The 20,174-nt window shown below is 46.6% G+C and overlaps 1 protein-coding gene across 9 annotated transcripts in view; it reads right to left on the bottom strand.

Annotated features, from left to right (window-relative positions):
* Positions 1–20,174, bottom strand: part of GTF2IRD1 (GTF2I repeat domain containing 1) — a 173,824-nt gene that overhangs the window by 63,577 nt on the left and 90,073 nt on the right. For all 9 annotated transcript variants that reach the window (XM_090026610.1, XM_090026609.1, XM_090026612.1 and 6 more), the window contains exons 4-10: positions 17,712–17,858; positions 11,536–11,719; positions 9,531–9,841; positions 8,201–8,290; positions 7,064–7,147; positions 5,710–5,893; positions 2,825–2,850 (exon numbers count right to left, since the gene is read on the bottom strand). In XM_090026610.1, coding sequence (XP_089882736.1) covers positions 2,825–2,850; positions 5,710–5,893; positions 7,064–7,147; positions 8,201–8,290; positions 9,531–9,841; positions 11,536–11,719; positions 17,712–17,858 — 1,026 coding nt within the window. The remainder of the gene's footprint in view (positions 1–2,824; positions 2,851–5,709; positions 5,894–7,063; positions 7,148–8,200; positions 8,291–9,530; positions 9,842–11,535; positions 11,720–17,711; positions 17,859–20,174) is intronic.

Here is a 20,174-nt window from a genome sequence, read left to right as displayed (position 1 = left end):
CAATGTGGTGCCCGTCTTCAAGAAAGGGAGGAATGAAAACCCAGGAAACTACAGGCCTATCAATTTGACCTCAATCCCTGGGATGAGTTTGGAAAAAATTATGGAAGAAACCTTTCTTGACAGGCTAACAGAAGGCAATGTTCTCAGAGATAGCCAGCACAGGTTTGTTGCAGGTAGGTCTTGCCTGACCAACCTCATTCCCTTCTATGACTAGGGAAGAGGTTGATATAATATATTTGGACTCTAAGAAAGCCTTTGACCTGGTGTCCCATGATGTCCTCATGGCAAAATTGGGCAACTGCGGCCTTGACTACTCCACAGTCCGATGGCTGGGGACCTGGCTCCGACATCGGACCCAGAGAGTGGTAGTTGACGGAACCGTATCAACATGGCTCTCGGTGACTAGTGGCATCCCTCGAGGCTCTGTTCACGGACCTGTACTCTTTAATGTCTTCCTTCACAAATGACCTGGGCACTGGTGTCAGAAGCAGATTGGCTAAGTTTGGTGACAACACCAAACTTTGGGAAAGAGCGTCCACACTCGAGGACGGGCTGGCGATCCAGGCCGACCTCAATAGGCTTGCAAGGCCGGCAAATGAAAACCTGATGGCATTCAATACGGAGAAATGCAAACTGCTCCATCCTGCGGGGGGGAAGAACCTTGCATCACACTTATAGTGAGCGTAGCACTGCCGAGCCTAACACTGTGACCAAAACAGACTTGAGGATCATGACTGACCACAAGATAAACATGAGCCACCAATGAGATACTGCAGCTGGCAAAGCGAGTAAGACTCTGACTCATCTCAAGCAAGACCCATGATGTCATACCCCAGCTGTACTCGGCCTTGGTGAGGCCACAGCTGGAGCACTGCATCCAATTTTGGGCTCCACAATTTAAGAAGGACACGGAGAAGCTAGACAGAGTCCAGAGGACAGCCACGCGCATGATCAGAGGGCAAGGGAACAGGTCATATAAAGAGGCTCCGATATATGGGACTTTTTAGCCTGGAAAAGCGCAGGTTCAGGGGTGACTTTGTGGCAGCCTATAAGTACATAAGGGGGGTGGCATCAGGATCTGGGGGAACGCCTGTTCACCAGAGCACCCCAGGGGATGACAAGGTCTGACGGGCACAAACTCCTCCAAGACCGTTTGAGGCTGGACATAAGGAAAAACTTCTTTACTGTCCGAGCCCCCAAGGCCTGAAATAGACTCCCCCCAGAGGTGGTGCAAGCACCTACTCTGGACATCTTAAAGAAATGTTTGAATGCTTATCTTGCTGGGATCCTTTGACTCCAGCTGACTTCCTGCCCCTGGGGCAGGGGGCTGGACCCAATGATTTCATGAGGTCCCTTCCAGCCCTAAAGGCTATGAAATCTTTGAAAGCTATCAAGACACGATGCATCTTCTGGCAGTTCTACTGACTCCTTGCAACTTTTTCCATGGATCTAGCCTTGCCCGGGTTACAACAAAATTAGCCGTAAGGACCTGCCTAGCTGAGCAACAAAAGTAGGTTTCCTAGCAGCGGTGGGTTTTAGCCAGGTACTCTGCAGAAGGCAACTGAATATGCAATCCTCTCTGAAAGTGTCTTTGTAAAAATGATGCCTTCTTACTCAGCAGGTCTGATGGTTCTTCATCTTCATATATGTTTTATGCTTTTTGCTCTTGTTAGCCCTTCCAGGGCCACACAGCGAAAAGGAAATGAGTTGAAATCTGTTCCAGTCTTGTGTGGCAGCAATGGAATTATGGTCTCAAGTGTCACTCAGCTACAGGTTTATAAAATAGCAACATCTAGTCCTCATCAGTGGGTCTCAATGCATTTTACTAACGTGAGCTGCATCATTATACCCATTTTACACACAGGCAAACTGAGGCACAGTAATGTGACGAGTGTCACCCAGCCGACCAGCTGCAGAGTCAGGAAGAGAACCTTGGTCTCTTGAATCCCAACTCAGGGCCCTATCCACGAGGGCGCAGGTCTTATCTGGAACATAAGGGGATTGTACAGATGTCACTAAGAGCTCAATTTGGCCCGCAGAACCTTTAAAACCAGTGCTAACATGCGACTTGGAAGCAGCTGGCAGTCTGAATACATAGAGCCCAATGGATTAGGAATCACTGCCAGATGAAAAATTTAGGACCCCACAGTGCTATTTTTCCAGTCAGTTTTCAGATATGTATCAGTAGGTTAAGACAGAGAAAAGCCACTGGAGTGATTTTATAGGTCTTTTCACTCTGTGTGAAGGGAGGTTCAGATCTTATCACCAGATGCCTCATCTGGTTTGCTAAAAACCGCTTACAGTTGCATCTCTTCCCATCAGCGTGCAAGCAGTAAACATAAATAGTGGGACCAGAAGACAAAACCAAGAGGCTTTCCTTTCAGTCAAAATGCAACATTTTTTTTTGGCCGTTTTTATTTAAAACCAATAACCAGAGAAGTTAGCATTTTCCATCCAAAGGCAAGAAAATAATTCTCAGGGGGAACCCATCAGCAAATATATTTCCTTGTAAGAATGGAACAATAAATCACGTGGCCTCTCCAAAGTAAAATTCACTCGGTGCCGAGGACCAGATTATGGTCTACACCACAAGTGTTAGGCAAGCCATCAAAACATTACTTCACTGGTCAAAGCCCCTTGCACTGATAGCATGTAAAATTAATTTCACCCGCTTGTGGATATCTACAGAAAAAGTTCCTTCTTGGTGAGAACAACGATATATACCCTGCACTTCTGGCTGTATACAGATGACACTATTTGAACTCAACTGCTCTGTATCATCTTCCAATCACAAATAATAAGTCAAACAATTTTAGTAACATACCTGTAAAAATCCTCTCATCAAACATCCTAGAAGAAAAAACAAACAAACAGATGCTTGTAGTGAATGAATTTGAGAATTTTTTTGTGAACAATATTAAACTGAGTAAGAAAACTGTTATTGTTCATTCCTTTTCTTAAAAGCAAGCAGTTTCTTGTGCAAATCCAATACCTAACAGAATGTCTTTCGTCTAAAGCACCTTGACATCTGCTTGTAAGTCATTCTCTACATTTAATTCCTGTTGTTAGACAAAGTTGCTGCTGTGTAGCTTTAGCACAAGGCTACGAGGCCAAAGCACTTCAAGATGGCTTTTAATTCTGATAGTCAGTCTCCCATCTTTCATCAAGGCAGAAATACTTGCAGTTTATAAATGTGCAGTTTTGGGCCCACTGAAATTTCTCTCAAAAATGCAACTTAAGGACTACTTCTAGACAATGTTGATTAAACGGAGTTGTGAGCAGGTATGGCTGGAAAACAGCCTATTCCTGCCACAAAACTGGGGGAAAAAATTCTGATAAAACAACTTATTTTGGTATTTTTGTAATTATGCCTTTGGATTTTTTCATTTTGCTCACTGAAGCTTTCTAATATAGTACAGAATACAACAAACAGGCATCAGTAAAAATGAACCGGTTCAATAGAAACACCCCGTTCATTTATTTTTTAGAATTTTCCTTTGCAGAGGATTCGAAATCTTCCAGGTTTTGTTCCAATTCATAACAAAGCCGGATTCTGAAATTTCAAAATCCTTCCTGAAGTAGAACGGCCCTCCTCAGCCCAGCGTTGGTTATGCTGAGTAGGGTCTATGATAAAATGGGCCATCGTAATCCACTACAGGATTCCTATTTCTATAGGAAAAGCACCATTATATTGAGTTTATCTGTTCTCTAACGGAATCATCAGAGGCCGTGAGATTCATGAACTGTGCATTAGGACGGGACTAGGAAAGCACTAAAACCGCTAAACTGTGGGGTTTTCCAGAGCTATCACCCCTCGCAGAGGCACATCTTGCCTCACCGACAGCCTCTTGTCCTACAGAACGAAGGTTTCCCACGATGCAAGATGAGCAAGAACCATCTTGCCAAATTACTAAAAGGGAAAGTGGATCCACTGACTTTGCATCTGAAAACTTAAGTGAGAGGAAATAAGCTAGAAATTCAGATCAGGGCCTTCTGTCTCGCCTCCTCCGTTTTTGCAGTACAAAGGGACTCTTCACCTGTTACGCACCTTTGACCACACCTATACTATAAATGCCAAGTCAAAAAAAAGTAACACTAGCGACATTGTGCATTTTGCCTGCGCTTGCAAAGACTGTGCTAAGGAAATAATTGTTTTGCCTCAAAAATTTGGCTTTTTCTGTTAGTGAAGGGAGCTGTCATGCAGCAACAAACCAACAGTGCTGAGTGCAGGTAGAAATCATGACAAGGGTCTTCAGAAGAGCTCAAGAAGTACAAGTACTGTGAAGAACCTCCAAAAATGATGGCAATGAGGAGAAGACTGGTTAGGGGTACTAAGCAGGGACCCGGGAGTCTCAGCTCCATGACAGACTCCCTCCACGTGGTTTCGGGCAAGTCACTTAGAGTTTGCCCACAATGCCACCAAGCCAAGCTTAAAAGAGCCACAGAGAAACGTGCTCCCCACTGAGGGTGCCTCCAGATCCTGGAAGTGAGGCAATGCAGCGGCCCCAGAGCAGCTTGGAGCACGTGCCCTGGAGCCAAGCTCTTCGTCTGTCTCTGGGGTGCTTTGTGGTATGCTTGGTGCGGCTTTGCATCCTTTCTGGGTTGTGGCATGTGTGGAGTGGGAGAGAATAGGTGAGGCATGCTATGCAGCACTTCTCCTGAGCTTGGCATCAAGTGCTGCAGGCAGACATTTAATTTCTCGGTTCTCCATCTGTGAAACAGGGATAACGTTACTTCTAGAGAGAGGGGGCTATCTGAACAGACAGATTAAATAGGAAACTTTGATCCCCCTGCTCAAGTGAGGGAGGATTATCTACTACACACACAAAGAAAGGAAAGAATTGTTCTGCTTTCCCAGCCTCATCCTATTCTAGCACAAAAGGAGAAACCACTCTCTAAATACTACATGGGGCTACCTGGCAAATATGGGCAGGGGGAGATTTAATTGTATATCTCCATATGCACCCATCTGGCATAATTTTAATTTGCCATCTGTCATTTTGACAGAACACTTAATAGTAGACAGATAAAAGGATTCTATTCACTTTCGAAATGTTTAGGGCCACAGCCACTGAGGCACTCGCGACAGGATCGCTGCGTTCGTGGCGTGGTAGCGCAGAAGCGATCATCGACACTGAGCTAGCGGCATCGACAGGATTTTGTTTCAAAGATAACAAACACAAAAAGAAGGAAGGAAGACAGAGAGATGGGAAAAAAAACCCAGTGGTTTGGGGACATACACAAACCTACTCATCTATCTTCAAACCCAACACAATGCTTTATCTTAGCACACGAAGGGTCAGGCTGTAGGCCTAGCCATCATATTGTCTTCTCAGTTGAAATACAGCCCCAGTAAAACCATGGTGGAAGATCCCTTTTGGCGTGTTACAGCTACCAATCCTACCTGTTGCCCTGGAGGACTCTTCTCTGCCTACTGTCTCCTTGGAGGTCACTCTTAAGGCATCGCAGCCGCAGACTTGGCTGAACCAAGCGTGGAAGTTTGATTGAAACAGATGGCAAGAGAGCTCAACCAAGTGATCCACCATTTGCTGCAACTGATATGATGCTTTTAAATTCAAAGTCTAAATTCAGAATGCTTCTTGTGTGCACGCGCACATACACACACAGTAGTGTGCACACACACATACACACACAGCAATTGAGTGCAGTGTCACCCATTTCACTTCTTTAAAATCTATCCTTACATACCTTTTAATGACAAAGTGGATGTTGTGTCTTTCCTCCAGTATTCTTTTGAGTTTGGGGACACCGTAGGTACAGGGTCGTTTGAATGGTATTTTATCAGGGATCCCAATTATTTCTACTGCCTCTGGGTCACAGGCAATCTTCCGGTATGGCACAGGAACCATGTGGTCCAGACCTAAAGCTTCAGCTGAAAGGTTAACACATGGCTTTAACTGGCAAGTGGATGTATGTTTAATGATGGCAAAGGGAGGGCAAAAAAGATGGAATCTGAGTAGCTTTATGGGCAGACGTCAGCTGTGCTATCATCCAACTTCTTCCCCAGATACTGAGCCCCCCCAGGAATACATGAAGGGCTCCCAACTTGCTCCCTTCTCATCACTGCCAAAGATTACTCCTCAAGGGAGAGTTTAAAAGGAGAAACTGAGCAAATAAAATCTGAATTAAATTTAAACCCTGTCCCCCACAGATTCAGCTCAAATCAGGTGACAGTTAAGAGTTAGTTACTTTGCACCAGCAAGTAACTAGAACAAAATCCATGAGGTCTCCCAGTGGAATAGAGAGTGTCAGATGGACACCGCAACAACTTAATTCAAAAGAGGCAGAACCAGCACATACTTCAGAACATGTGATGCCCATCACAGATCACTTCCTTTTGGAGGTTTCCTATCCAAATAATGACCAAGCTAAAGACCGCTTAGCTTGTCAGCTATGACAACCCAACAGCACAAGGTGGTGTAGCTGCCAACTACCTCTGACAACCATTACCCTTAACAGAAAAGGCCAGTGAAAGCACACCTAACTCTTCACAAAATGAGCCCATTCAATCATCATTTCCACTCAGGACTGATTTACTTTTCTTACAGGTGCTCATCTGGCTCCGACATGAAGGAAAATAAACTGAAGCGACTATTAATAAAGAGTGGAATTTAAAACCACAAAGCAAAGACATTTATGACCTAGCAGCATGTTTAAAAGCAGCTGGAAAAATGGAGATCTATCGTTTTGTGCCTTGTTAATTTTAAAATGGCTAGGCTGTGCTTTTACCCCCTTAAAACTCTGGTGAAGACAAATAAGCCATAGTTCTAAGTGGAGACCTCGCGTGTAAAATTTCAGGATGGGGCCACTTTATACCTAGGTAATACATTCCTCGATACAGGGGATTTCAAACAGAAATACTGACATAACCTTAAATTGAAGCCATGAGCCCAAGAACTGCCATGCTAGGAGTGTTAAAAAGAGAAGGGAGTTCTAGCATATGGCTTCTGCTGCTGTGTTAGGGAACAAAAATGATTGCTACATAATGATATGCAAACCACAAGTGCTGCAGATGCATAATGGAATTCTAACTCCTACTCACCATATCTACTGTTAAACAGAATTTGCACGCACTCCCTAAGGGTGTTGATATCTTCGGTTTCTTTTATAAAACTGTCCCATTTATCTATCAAAACAAAATATAAGAAATCAGGAACTTCCATATGGTGCATACACAGCAGATGCACTTTTCTCTTGCGAGGTGTTAGGAATCAGGAACAAGGCTGTGATGCCTTTGAAACAATTATTTCCCCTTTCTGAGCCACTTCTGCCAGCTCGTCTGATAAGGGCTAGGTTTCCCTCCTCCCCACTTGTGAGCAGCAGTGGGTGAAAAGGACTCCTAAGAAGTGACCTCTTTAACTGCATCGGCCCTGAAATGAAAGAACCCTTAGAATAGGACAAACCCTATTTTAAAGGGCTTTTAAAATGCATTGGGAGTATAAAACCAAACCCACCTGTTTAAAAATCAAGGAAGTTTTTTTTAGAGTAAACACCTAAATTGTTTGGTCGTCTAATCCTCAGGGTAGAATTTTCCTCTGCATTTGTAAATCGCTTAGTGCCCCAGGAACAGGACTACAGGAGGGAGCCATGGGGTGACTGTGTTTTTAATTATTATGGAACCATTTGGGGATTTTACAAAGTAGTTTCTGTTTGCAAATACAGCCAGGGCAGGAAGGACAATCAGCCATGGACCTTGGCAAATTACTTAATCTATGCCATGCTGCCATTCCCTGCTTATAAAACAGAAGTAATATTTTCTGACTTCACAAGCATTAATGCTGGGTGAGACATCTGGGCATAAGGGTGATGAGAGAAGGCTGAGGTAGTGGGTGGTAGGGAGGTAGAGAGAGATAAAAGCCGTGGCTATTCTGTTGAGCTATTGCACCAGCTCAGAGGAAATTCCCCCTTCTCATTCCTCTACAGAGCTGGCCCCATATGGCTTGCAGGTTGTCTCCGGTGTGAAAAGCGTTCCAGCAGCTCACTGTGGAGGATGGGGCCTAGAGAAGCTGACGGGCTGACCATCAGCCATTGCCTGCCAGGTACTGCAAAAGCCATGCTGGGCAGTGGGGAAGGATAGTAGAAGTCACGGACGGAGTGGGGCGACTGGCAGAAATCACTCCCCATCCTTTATCTTCCTTTTCCAAGTGTCCTCCCTGTCCGGGCCCAGCAAGCAGCATACCTGTTTTGTCGTGGACTATGGAGAAGAGGATACGCTTGGATGAATGCACGTTCTGGATGAGTGGCCCACCAGAGACTGATGATTTCTGTCCTGGACACAATGTAAAAGGAACAATAAGAGCCCAATCACAGAATACAAACAGGGGCAAGATTACCCCAATGAGCTAAGAGGGGCAAACCTTGCCTTCATTCCCAAGGGGCTAGACACAGGACTTGCTGTGCAGTCTTAGGTAAGCCGCTTAAAACTATTTTCAAGCCAAATCTCCCCCTGAGAGATGAAAAGGCTGAAGGAGCAAGCTGAAGGGACCAATGTATGAGAACCTCTATGGTGGTGGCACTGAAGGTAGCCATATAGTAGACTGGCTGCTGGTGCTAAGGCAGCCGTGCCTTCTGTCACTGAACACAGCCAGACTGGACACTTGATAGTGGCTGAAAAGCCATTGGTGGCTTCTCTGCACTACTGCTGCTGCTACTCTGAGACAAGTCCTGACAGTCACATCCGCACCCTTTCTCTTCTGACCCACCCAAAACACACAGCCTTCCACCTCCCATACAAACCCCTTAATTCCATCTCTGACCTCTCATAACCAGAGCCCCCGCCTCAGGCATGCGAGGCTTAGCATTAGTTATTTTAAAGGAAGGGAACATATGCTCTTCATTAACACTGTCTAGTATGCACATATGCTGCTTTGCTTCCTTCAGTGGCTGGAGCCAAAGCCTTAAGAAATGGCATATCGCCGGGACTCTTCCAGCCAGAAGCTACATTGCAAGGTGGTTTGTCCACCTCTTAATGCAGAAGATAAGTGGGTAGGCAGGAGAACAGTGTCCAGTCTCCATTGCCCCAGGAAACAAGGCAGATGCCCAAATCCTGATTCTGACCCCTTTTCCAAGGTGCAGTGGACTGCCATTAGAAACCCAGACAGCTCCCATTGAAAGTATTTCGTGAGGATTCCTGAGGCATCCCTAATGGCCTGACCAAAAGTCCTCCGAGATCAGAAAGAGGCTTTCTATCAGTATCAAAAGCCTTCATTCAGACCTCCAGGAAACGTAGAGTTGCTTTTTTCTCAGTTCTGCTTTCATGATCTACCCAATACTTTAGGTGCTATGACCAAATAGTCTGGCACCACCCAAAGGGTCTCCCTCTCCCAAGCTGAGTGCGGTAATATCCCGCTGGCCAGCACAGGGCAAGCCATGAGAAATATGGAGTAACTGCACTAATCCTGTGTGATTTTGGCCATGAAGCAAAGCTGGCTCAAGTCTATGGGAGTTCCTTCCCTGACTTCTACGGGCTCTATCAGGCCCTCCTTTGAGAGCAAACGTAAGGCTATTACCACAGCAGTCGCTGTACTCCTGTGAGGAAGGCACCTTCAGATCTCCTGAGGGCCTGGGCATCAAAATCTCGTTGGCTGCATTCGCCCCGTGCAGACTGGAAGACACCTCCTGCTTTAGGTCCATGGTGATCTGCGTAGGCAGCGAGACACCATATAAGAAATTGGTCATGGCTACACTGGAGGGACAGTCTTGATTGGCTGGTTTAGTGATCTGGTTATTTAGACAAGAATCCCGACTGCCCTTGGACGCTAGGGAGGTACAATTCAACTCTACGTTAGGGTTCGGCTCTCTGCTGGATTCATCCGCTGGCCTGAATGGAAGAAAAAGAAAGAAGAGGAAAACACAGGTTCTTTCAGGTCCTTCACACGGCATCTGACACAGGTACTGCACACCATGAAGCACATATGGCAAATGTCAGCTGCAAGAACCACATGCTCCCAGACTGTGCCTGGGGTCTCAGTCTCCTTTGATACTTAAATCAAATTAGCATTTGTGCAGGAGACAGGCTCTCTCTGCCCCTGCAACTGTGGGGAAAAGCAGTTTCAAACAGCACAGAGGAGTTTGCACCAAAGCTGGTCACGTTACGTGTCATAAAGGTCAGCACTGGGGAGAGCAAACTAAAAGGAAAAAGCAATGCTAAAAGGGAAAGGACAGTCTCCAGTGCTACCATGTCAAGGGAATCTGGGTGGGTGGAAGGTACAATCCTTTATGAACAACAATGGCTGGACTGGCAGCTTCTGTGCTTACCATTTCAAGCTCTACTGCAGATATCAAAGGAGGTGGAAAATTTCCCCAGTTTCTCCCTCTGGTAACTGCCCCAGCCTTTTTTTTCTCTTTCTCCTTCAGCAAGAAGGGTTGGTCACCTTTTATGCTAAGCTTGATGAGCCAGATCCTTAGTGGGTGCAAACTGGCCCAGCGCCATGGGCCAAAATGTTTGGGAGAGGGGAAAAACCCCCAACTACAGAGCTCAGTGGTACCCAGGCAAAATTCACTGCTGTGAAAAGGACCACCTGAATCCATCTTTTGGCTTACATGTAACTCAAATCATTCATAGGGTGTAGGAGGCCGCTCATCCCAGGGGTGACACTATCACCAATAAGCACACAGAAGTGGCCTTTTATTTTCTGTGCCTAACTGAGACAACTCAGCCTGGTTTTTTCTAGGTGCTGAACACTCAGAGACAGTTTCACTTCACATCACATCAGAAGCTGAAGGCACCCAGAACTTGCTAGACCCAAGAACCAGGATGCCTGCTGCTGAGCAGCGTCAAAACCTGACGTGTCCAAAATCAGAGACCACTTTTGATGGAAATAATATGGAGGAGACCTACCCTCCATATCACTCTGTTAGGCAAAACCCCTGGCTGATTCATACATAAAATTCTCTTTCCAGCTTAGAAAAGAAAGTTCAGGTGTTTACACTGGAGCGCTTTGGCTGAGTGAGGGCAGTTTGCTCATCATATGCAATTCTGATGAAGTGACACGTAGAATAATGTGGTTAACCTTGCACATTTAGAAACACTTATTATGTATCACTCTGGTCTTCACTTTATAGTAAATAAATGAGGAAAGAATTCAAGCCCCCCAGACAGTGATAAATCTCTCTGCAACTTTGTGTGCCATGATTTAATGTGGCTGCACCTACATTTCAAGGTTCAGAAGAGAAGCCAGCGCTGGGAGCAACGCATCGTATTTAATGTGCATCTCAGACAAGGGGAAAACGGCAGTCCATGATTATTAGAGGAAGTATCGAACTGTTAATTAACTCATTCAGGGCAGTCTTTTATGTGGCTGTCAGAGAGCACCATAAAAGCAGACCAAGCCTGGTATAATGAGACAAACTGCACCCTGTGCTGTAGCCTCACCCCTCTGAATGCTCCAGTTGCCAAAAAAAGTTATCTGAGGGGTTGATCCCAGATGTTCAGTGGAAATCCCTCTCTGGACTTCAGTCAATGTGTGGATAAGGATGAAAACTCCCTACCCCATCTAGGAGTTTTGAAATTACCTTTTTAGCCTGAACCGGATGCTATGGCTGTGCTCTAAAATCGCCATCAGAGATTTCACATCATACTCCATTGGCTTTTTAAAGCTGATCCCCTCCGGCAAGCCAGCAACCAACAGCAATCCTGGCTCTTTTAGGAACTTCTCATATGGCAGGGGCACCACGCTGCTCTTCCCTATGGCTTCACCTGGGAAACAGGAAAAACACCACACTGCATAAATTCACTGGCATTTCCATGAGGAGGCTGCTAATCACTGCAGCTGATCAGGGCTTTAGCAGAGGAGAGGCAATACCAAAATGGACAGTGCAGACAGCAGCAGGAACTTATCAGGATAATTTCTCCTGCTCAGAATATTGTTATAACCAGGCTTTGCCATTATCTATGGCAGCAACTGTTATTTAAAGATCTTCAAACACTTTGCCAACATCAATTAATAAAGTCTTGCAAAAGCCAAGAGAGGAGACACCTTTCTAGACAGATCCTGATCTGCCGTAACTTGGTGTAAATCCACCGAGTCCAGTGGAATGATGCAGACCCCTGATGAGGTTCTGGCCAGTGGTACCTTCTTCCATATTAAAAGGGAGATGAGCGTTTCTCAGGGGATGAAGAGTCTACATTGCTTTTAACTAAGTATTTATTAAAACAGTTGAGGTTTTGCTTTTCTGGCTCACTATTCATTCCCACTTCACCTGCCGGAAAAGCAAAGTATCGTCTTTGCCAACTGCTGTTTTGTGGCTTAAAGTAAGACTAAGCAAGCAAACAGCAGCACTTTCCATCCAGCAGCCCCCATGCATTTTACAACATTAATAAACAGAGTATTAATGGACACAATACCCTGGTGAGGTGGGGGAATATCATTGGCCCAACTGACATATAGATCCAGAAAGTCTGATACACTTGTATGTTGGCAGCAGAAGGAGTAGGACCTGCACTGCCCAGTGCCTGGCCCTGCAAGAAGCACAGGACTATTTCTGCTTCTAATGTCAGCACCACAGTAAGAGAAAGGCTCCACATACCCCTGCACCTCTCGCAGCGATCCCTCAGCAGGGAGCAGGGAGAAAACTTCTCTCTCTTTCTGGCAGCAGCAGAAGGACATTGTCAAGAGAGACTCAGGTGCATTGGGTAACTTGGCCTAGATATTCAAAAAGGACTTGTGGTCTGGGGTTTCCAACAGGAGGTGCCTTAAAGAAGCCTGATGTTCAAGGGTACCTACTCCACGTTCTGAGAATCAGGACCATTGCAAGCGTCTCGCATTGGGCAGCCATATGAGAAAGCAGCCATAATCACTAGACAGATGCCTTCTAAAACATGGAACCCTCCTCTCCTGAAAAAAATTAAATTCCGAACCTTGGCAAAACTTCCGACACCAATAAACCAGGCACACCAAGCAGAAAGCAAATGGTAGTGAAGGAATGTGAACTGTCTGGTGACCTGGCATCTAGATGCACATGCCAGTGCAGAACATCTGGCTTTAAAAGCCCAAGATTACATTCCTTCATCCTCATTCTTCACAGGATTTCAATGCCACTGTACTGCATTGCAGTGCAGGATGAGTTGAACTCCAGTTATGGGATCTGCAATTAGTCAAGGGATTTTATGTTGTTTATTTTGCTTAAATCATTTTTTACCTGCAACTGATTTTACAAAATCCTGGAAACCTCATGGCACTGTCAGTGAGTCCCTATTAAAAGTGATTTCTTCAACATCCAGCACTGCTTCAAAGAACCCAACTAATGATGTGCGACTTGCACCAGCCATCAGAGTTCCTAACAGCTGGGATGGATAACATTTTAATTAAGTCAATAACCAAAGTTTCAAAACAAACCTTTGAACCACAGCATTGCAAGTACACTTTCTGCTGGCTTGAAAGCTACTAATTGATTCCTTGACTCGAGGAATTGGCTTCGGCAGGTTTCCATTTTCCAATATAACCCTCCTCTCCCTTCCTAGAAGAAGGGATATGGGGAAGGGAGCTAATAGTGTTTATAGCAACTGATTATCAGTAAGACGCTTGATGGTGCCTAGACAAGTTTTTTATGGGGAATGTGCTACCTTCAAAGTGACCTTCACCCAGCCTAGAAGAGCTGTGCACAGGCTGACAACTGAGCTAAGGAGAGACAATAATAATCATTAATGCCTGTTTAATAGAACCCTAAGGTAATCACTCATTCTCTTGCAGCGGAGGGCTCTAAAGGGAATTTGGGATCATTTTTGACCAAGCGTTTTTTGAGATTCTTCCTCCTTACTAAAGAGAGATAACGTTGTCTAAAGGATTAAAGCAGAAAAAAGGTAATTGTTCATTTCAAACAGACTTATGGATATTGGAGGAAAAAACCATGCCCCGCTCCCGACACACTTCATCCAGGCACAACTGGCCCTAATTAAGATGGAACTGGACTTTTCTTCCAGAGAAATTGTACCTTAGTTTGGGTGTGAAGAAAAGGACAAGACAGGTGAGTACCAGTGAGGCACAGGCCAACCTCTGGATTGATTTTCATACCTCCTGGGGTTCCAACTGCAATCAACGGGAGATGAAGCAGCCTAGCGGCAGCAGCAGAGAGCTCCATGAGAGTAAATTTACCTGCTGCAGTGGCTGGCTCAGAGATCCCTATGCTACCGGCCATAGCATGAATGCAGGGACGCAGTGTAGATCAGAACTGCACTGGGTCAGGTGCTGTACAGCAACCTGGGAAAAAGAAGGTCTAAAAAGATAAAGCAAAAGATGTAATAGGAAACAGAGGCGTCATGAGTGACTGCTGCCTCCTGAATCTGTGGGGGTACCCACAGAAGCCGTCGATGGCAGTGGTCCTGTCGGGGGTGGGCACCAGCCCTACTGACAGCATCAGTGTCGGCCGTCAGTGGGGGCACCGGCCTCTTCAGGGGGACACGCACCCCCTACCAGTCGCCTATGAGAGGTGTACTGAGGAGAAGCTCTTTGCCCATGACACGGACGACCAGTTGCAGAGCCAGGATGCCAACCCATGTCTCCTGATTCCCAATCCAGTGCCTTACCCAGTAGATTGCTCCAGCCACACTGGGGCTTCACCAAGCACACGCACACATCATGGGCACAAGACAGACAACCTAAACATTTTACTATAAACACACACAGAGAAGAGATGTGTATATTTGCTTAAGGCACACTCTGGGTGCCACATAAGAAACAAGCAGGACTGGTTGTAGGCAGAAGCCTGGGAAATCATTATAGAAATGTCAAGTTATAAAACAAGAACAAACCTGACCTTCACTGTTAAGGCCTGAAATTCAATAATCAGTCACCTGCTCAGGCAAGCAATGCATCTTGTTTTTCAACCAGCATTCAAAGGAATACAAGTGGCCCAGTGGATTAGGGATTATATTTATTCTGAGATCTGAGGAGTCAACTGCAAGCTGTCAGCTGGACTGAGTGTGGTTTCCAGAGGTTCACACCTCAGAACTGTCACATACACAGCCATCCATCGAAACTAATTTCTACGTAAGTCTTGCTGGGCTGTGACTGCCTCGGGTGCACCTGGGCGCATAGCTCTGGAAAGTGAGATTCTAAAAACAGGTCTTTTAAAGGAACACCCTCTTGTTCAGCCTGTCAGCTCAGCAGGTCCAATTCCCCTTGGTACCGGCTGCTAACATGTGGCCGTGGCATAATTTAAGCCCCACTGAGGGTGTAAACTGGATTCAAGTCTGCAAACGCAGCTCAGAGAGGAACCACCATAGAAAATTAGCACTGGAAGGGATCTCAGAAGGTTGTTGCCTTAAAAATGGCATTTAAAGGCCTAGCTTTGGGGAACTGGTTTATAGATATATGCATTATAAGGGTTCAAGATGGGTAGCAGGGTTTAAATGGATTTCTAAAGAGCTTGGGACACACACACACACACGCAGACGCACATGCAGACGCACATGCAGACGCACAGCTTCTCATGGCCCTGAAAGCAGATGGGCTGTCTAGCAAGACAAGGCCAACAATGGACACAGCCTGAGAATTGAGGGCAGCATGCTATAACACGAGATCACAGCCTTCAAGGCAGATGGCCTAACACAACAAGGACACATAGCCTGGCCACAAAGGAAGTATGTACCATCCTGTCCCATAACATGAGATAAGCGACACCAGCAGCAAGGCCCCACAGCAGCAGGGAGGCCCAAGTCCTGGTTTTGGGGGAACAGACCAAATTAGGAGAAGGCCCAGAAGGCTACGTGGACATGTAACCACAGAGAGACAGCCAACCAGAGATAGTCACGGATGAAGAGTCATCAGGAGTCATCAAGAGGGAAGAAGAATACAAAAGCAGAGACTTGAGATTAGCAAAGGGTCCCTCCCTTTGTCCCGTCCCTCCTTGTCGTCCTCCTCCTCTTCCGTGTGAGGGGTTCCCATCCCCATCCCTGCCCCCCCAAGAAAGGTCCCCGAGGCCACCATGGACTGAGGCCATACCAGCAGCCGGTCTCATCCACCCCACTGGAGGGGGGCTGTGGGTCTAAGCATCCCACCTCCAGACTGCTGACACCTCAGAGAGGAGCCTGCTTCCTGACCAGATGTACTTTAACACTGAAGACAGCCCTAGGATTGGTAGATGCAGAATTGCTTGGTTGTTTGTAGTGTTCCTTTTCTGTTCTTACTCTGTATCAATAAATTCACCTATTATCAACTGGCAGGTGTTGCGGTTGGTCTGAGGGTTGCATTTGCCCAAAACAAAGGTATAGGGGCTGGGTCCAAATCCAGTGTCAACAGAGGTCATCTAGTCGAACCCCCTGCTCCAAGCAGGGCCATCCCCAAATAGATCATCCTAGCCAAAGCTTTGTCTACCATGGTCTTAAAAACCTCTCAGGATGAAGAGTCTACAACTTCTCTGGGTAACCTGTTCCAGTGCTTTACCACCCTCTTAGTGAGAAAGATTTTCCTGATATCTAACCTAAGCTTTCTTTGCTGCAATTTGCATCACATGAACAACTGTGCAGTAATCTACAGTTTAACTGCAGAACCTTTATTGCTTGGGATGACATGACCTGGTCGTCTTTTAGAAGTCAAATTGCTGGGCTTGCCCTCAGAAAAACACAGCTTTCTTCTTTTGAAGGCACGTGCTCCGGGAAGCAGTGAGAGAACCAACGTAGAGCCCCAATGCACCACATTTAAACAGTCATTCTGGGGTTAAAACTACCTAAGGAGCTGCATTCACAATATAGGTAAGTTATAAAAATATCCTAGGAGCAAACCATTGGCCTCAGAATGCAGTGGGAACAGTTATTAAGGAATCTTCTCCTTTCCATATTAATGTATTCATCGGCACAGTTAATTAACGAGCTGTGGAATGGTTTCTTCTATTGCCTTTGTGCAGAGGAAAATGTACCAGCTAGGCCCATTGATTTCAACGCCTGGCTGCAGCAGAGCCAACACTATGTGGAGTCCGTATGTACAAGACAGGATTCACAGTTCCCTTCATCATGTGCTACAGTCTCTCAGAGACATGGGCAGATGAATGCTTTACTGAGAGGCAAAAGGTGAGGATATATACTCTTGGTCAGCTGCTCAGTGGTAAAAGTCTGTGCACATGCTGTTGCTCTGTAGCAAGGGCAAGCTAACCCATGGTAACTTGTCCTTCAGTGAAAGAAGGCAAGGCTACTATCGTCTACTTTGCATCTATCATGGGGTAAATGCATGCACACAGACAATTACTGAGGGACAGCTGGGAGGCAGCAAAGGCCCACATCAGGGTAAGCAGCTAATACCTTAAGGACCTGATCCTGCCCTCAGAGTCAGTGACAGAAGGGCCGTTAACTTCAGCAGATACTGGACAGGGCCCAGAAGTACTTACACAGCAGCTGTTGAGGTCTCTCCCTTTTCAGCAAAGTACTTAAATGAAGGGATTGAAGAAAGTGCTTAGGCCCAGATCCCCAAAGCACTTAAGTCCCACTGAAATCTGTAGATTTGTGGATCTGGCCTTAAGTGCTTGCTAAGCCAGGATGAACTTAACTACATGCTTAAGTGCACTTTGGATCTGAAACCTGGTGCCCCAAAGAGGGACCGTGATGCAGTGGCTATAATGGAGCAGGGCTGGAAGATGAAGCTCCAAGTTCTCAGCCTGTCCGGGTCATGTAGGACTTCAGCTGCTAACAAGATCAGCCTCTTCACCCTCATTCCAGCTGTAACAGGAAACAAACCCAAATGAATAGTGAAAGTTCTTACTATAAAGCACATCAAACACTTCCTCTACCATCTTCCTGAGGAGGTAAACGTCTGATCCCTGATCCGGGGAAACCCGGATTATGCTCCGGCCACAGTCCTTTGCCTTCTTCTGGATATCTGCGTCCTGCTCTTTCCTCTGCTGACCTCCTGCAGGGCAAAGAAAAGAAAAAGGAAGTGCCTGGAATAAGGGGAGTTTGCTGGGACTTCCCTCCCCACCCCCACGCTGTTCCTAACCAAGCAGGATGTGCCATCGATTCAAGGTCACTAGAGTTTGGTTGCAACATATTCTGGAGCAAACTCCACAAACAAATCACCTTTAAAAATCACAGGGGCATGGCTTTCCAATGACAGGGCACCCACGAATTCAAGAAAATTCACAACAGTCAGTCCTTCCAAAGCTCGGCCCCACCAGGTTTGGGCAAAACACCCCAAACCAGAAGGGCCGCACAAAGCTATACACACCATTTAAGTCCGGTATTCACTGTGCACTCCAAGTTCCAGCACAAGGTGGTCGCATCATATTAGTCCCAATGAAGCACTGTTTTGTCACGGCACTGTGGGCACTCCAGGAAGAGTGGGATTTTCACAGCCTCCCAAATGACATAAAAATCCCCTAAGAGTGAAGTGAAGCCATGCAAAGAAATCTAATGTGCAGGATGACATCCTGCTGGTGCCACTGATTTACACACTGCTTTCCATTGCATCAATACTTAAGCAGCTCCCACTCCCTACAGTACCCCTTCCTGCTTGCCCTTCCCTTCCCCATATGCCCCCTGCCCCCAAATCCAAAACACCATTTGAAGGCCAAACAAGGCTCCCAGCATTGGTGTTCATTCCCTCTCCACATTAGAGCCAGCACACACCCGTCAGCCAGCCGAGTCCCGGATATGCCAGCCCCTTCCTTGGTTTCACACACTCAGCCCTCATTGTGGCTATTGTGCGAGTTGGGCAGTGTATTTCTTTTCAACGGGTTCAATCTGCTTAGCCCTCAGTCTCTCTGAAAAAGAAATCCGCCTTTCTTGAAGGCTTTCTTACTCTTCAGTGTCATGCAGCTCAGTAATACCAGCTATTTCCTGCTAATTTCCCCCATTAAAGCTCAAATAAAGCATATCTTCAGCAACGACTTCCTTGCATCTCTAAATACACAGAAAATTAAACACTGCAAGTACATTATTGCCATTCTATCTGAACCTATTCACAAGGGATTTCAGTGGCAAAGGACTAATTCTTCCATCATACTCCACTGACTCTTGCCAGTGATCAGCCCGGATGCTGTTCTGATTGTTGAAGGAGGAACTGATAGGTCCCTTCTGCTTTTGTCTAAAACAATCCCTTATGCAAATACGAAATTGAGTTACTGATTTTTTAAAACCCAGCTGTGGTTAAAAACCAGCTGGAAGATGCAGCAGCAAAGTAACCAGAATGCACATGGATAACCAGAGCTCAAACTCTGTCATGTTACTACCCATGTGAAAGGCAACAAAGCAAAAAAGGTCATGCTTTGAAATAAAGGAATGAGCAGGCACACAAGACCATCGGCATCTTGAGGAATATTACTGCATTGGTCTTCTCCATGGACACTCCCATATCAACCGAAGCCTGACATATGCAAGTTCAGCATGCATCAGTAAATTTAAAGGCACAGATTACTCAGGGGTGGGCAAAATGCAGCCCATGGGCTGGATCCGGCCCACCAGGCAATTTCATCCAGCCCGCAGGTGCCCACCAACTAATTGTACCCCACCCAACCTCCGCGAGCCTCGCTCCCACCATCCTGGGCGTAAGGCCCCTGCCCAGAAAGCTTCCAGGTGGGGCTGCTGCCGCCACTGCTGCAGATACTGGGGGACCTGCTTGGCTTCCCCGGCATCCCGTTTGCTCTGGACACCAGGCAGGGAAGTGATAGGGCTGGAGGCACAACCCCTGCCACCAGTAGCAGCAGCAGGCAGTGGGCACTCGGGGCACTCATGGTCTGTGCAGGTGCTGTCACCTGGCAGTGTGTGGCTCCAGCCAGTGCTGCACATGGTAGCAAGGAGCGCAGCACGCCAGACCGCCTCTATCACATGACCATCCACACAGCACACATGCAGCTCCTGGCACTCAATCACCACTGGGGGAAGCCCCGCACGATGGAGCTGGCTGCCTTCACCACTCCCTGCTGTATAGGTCCTGGGACTCTGCTGGAAGTGGAGGGAAAACTCATGCCCTGCTTCCTGGAGAAGTCCTGGGACCTGCACGGCAGGAAGAGACAAAGGCTACTGGCTTCATTGCAGTGCTTTCCCCGGTGGCACACAAGTGCCAGGAGCTGCATGTGCAGCCAGAAGCCGGCCGGCCCGGCTGCACTTCTTGCCACCACCTGCAGTGCTGGCCGAAGCCGCGTGCTGCTGGGCAGCAGCCCTTGCGTGGGCCACAAGCACTTTGAGCGCCCACAGCCTGCTGCTGCCACTGAGAAGGGCTGTGCGCCAT

This window comes from Crocodylus siamensis, chromosome 13 (genome assembly GCF_052110815.1).
Source record: "Crocodylus siamensis isolate JL-2025a chromosome 13, ASM5211081v1, whole genome shotgun sequence".
NCBI lineage: Eukaryota > Metazoa > Chordata > Crocodylia > Crocodylidae > Crocodylus > Crocodylus siamensis.
This window is presented reverse-complemented; position numbering and strand designations above follow the sequence as displayed.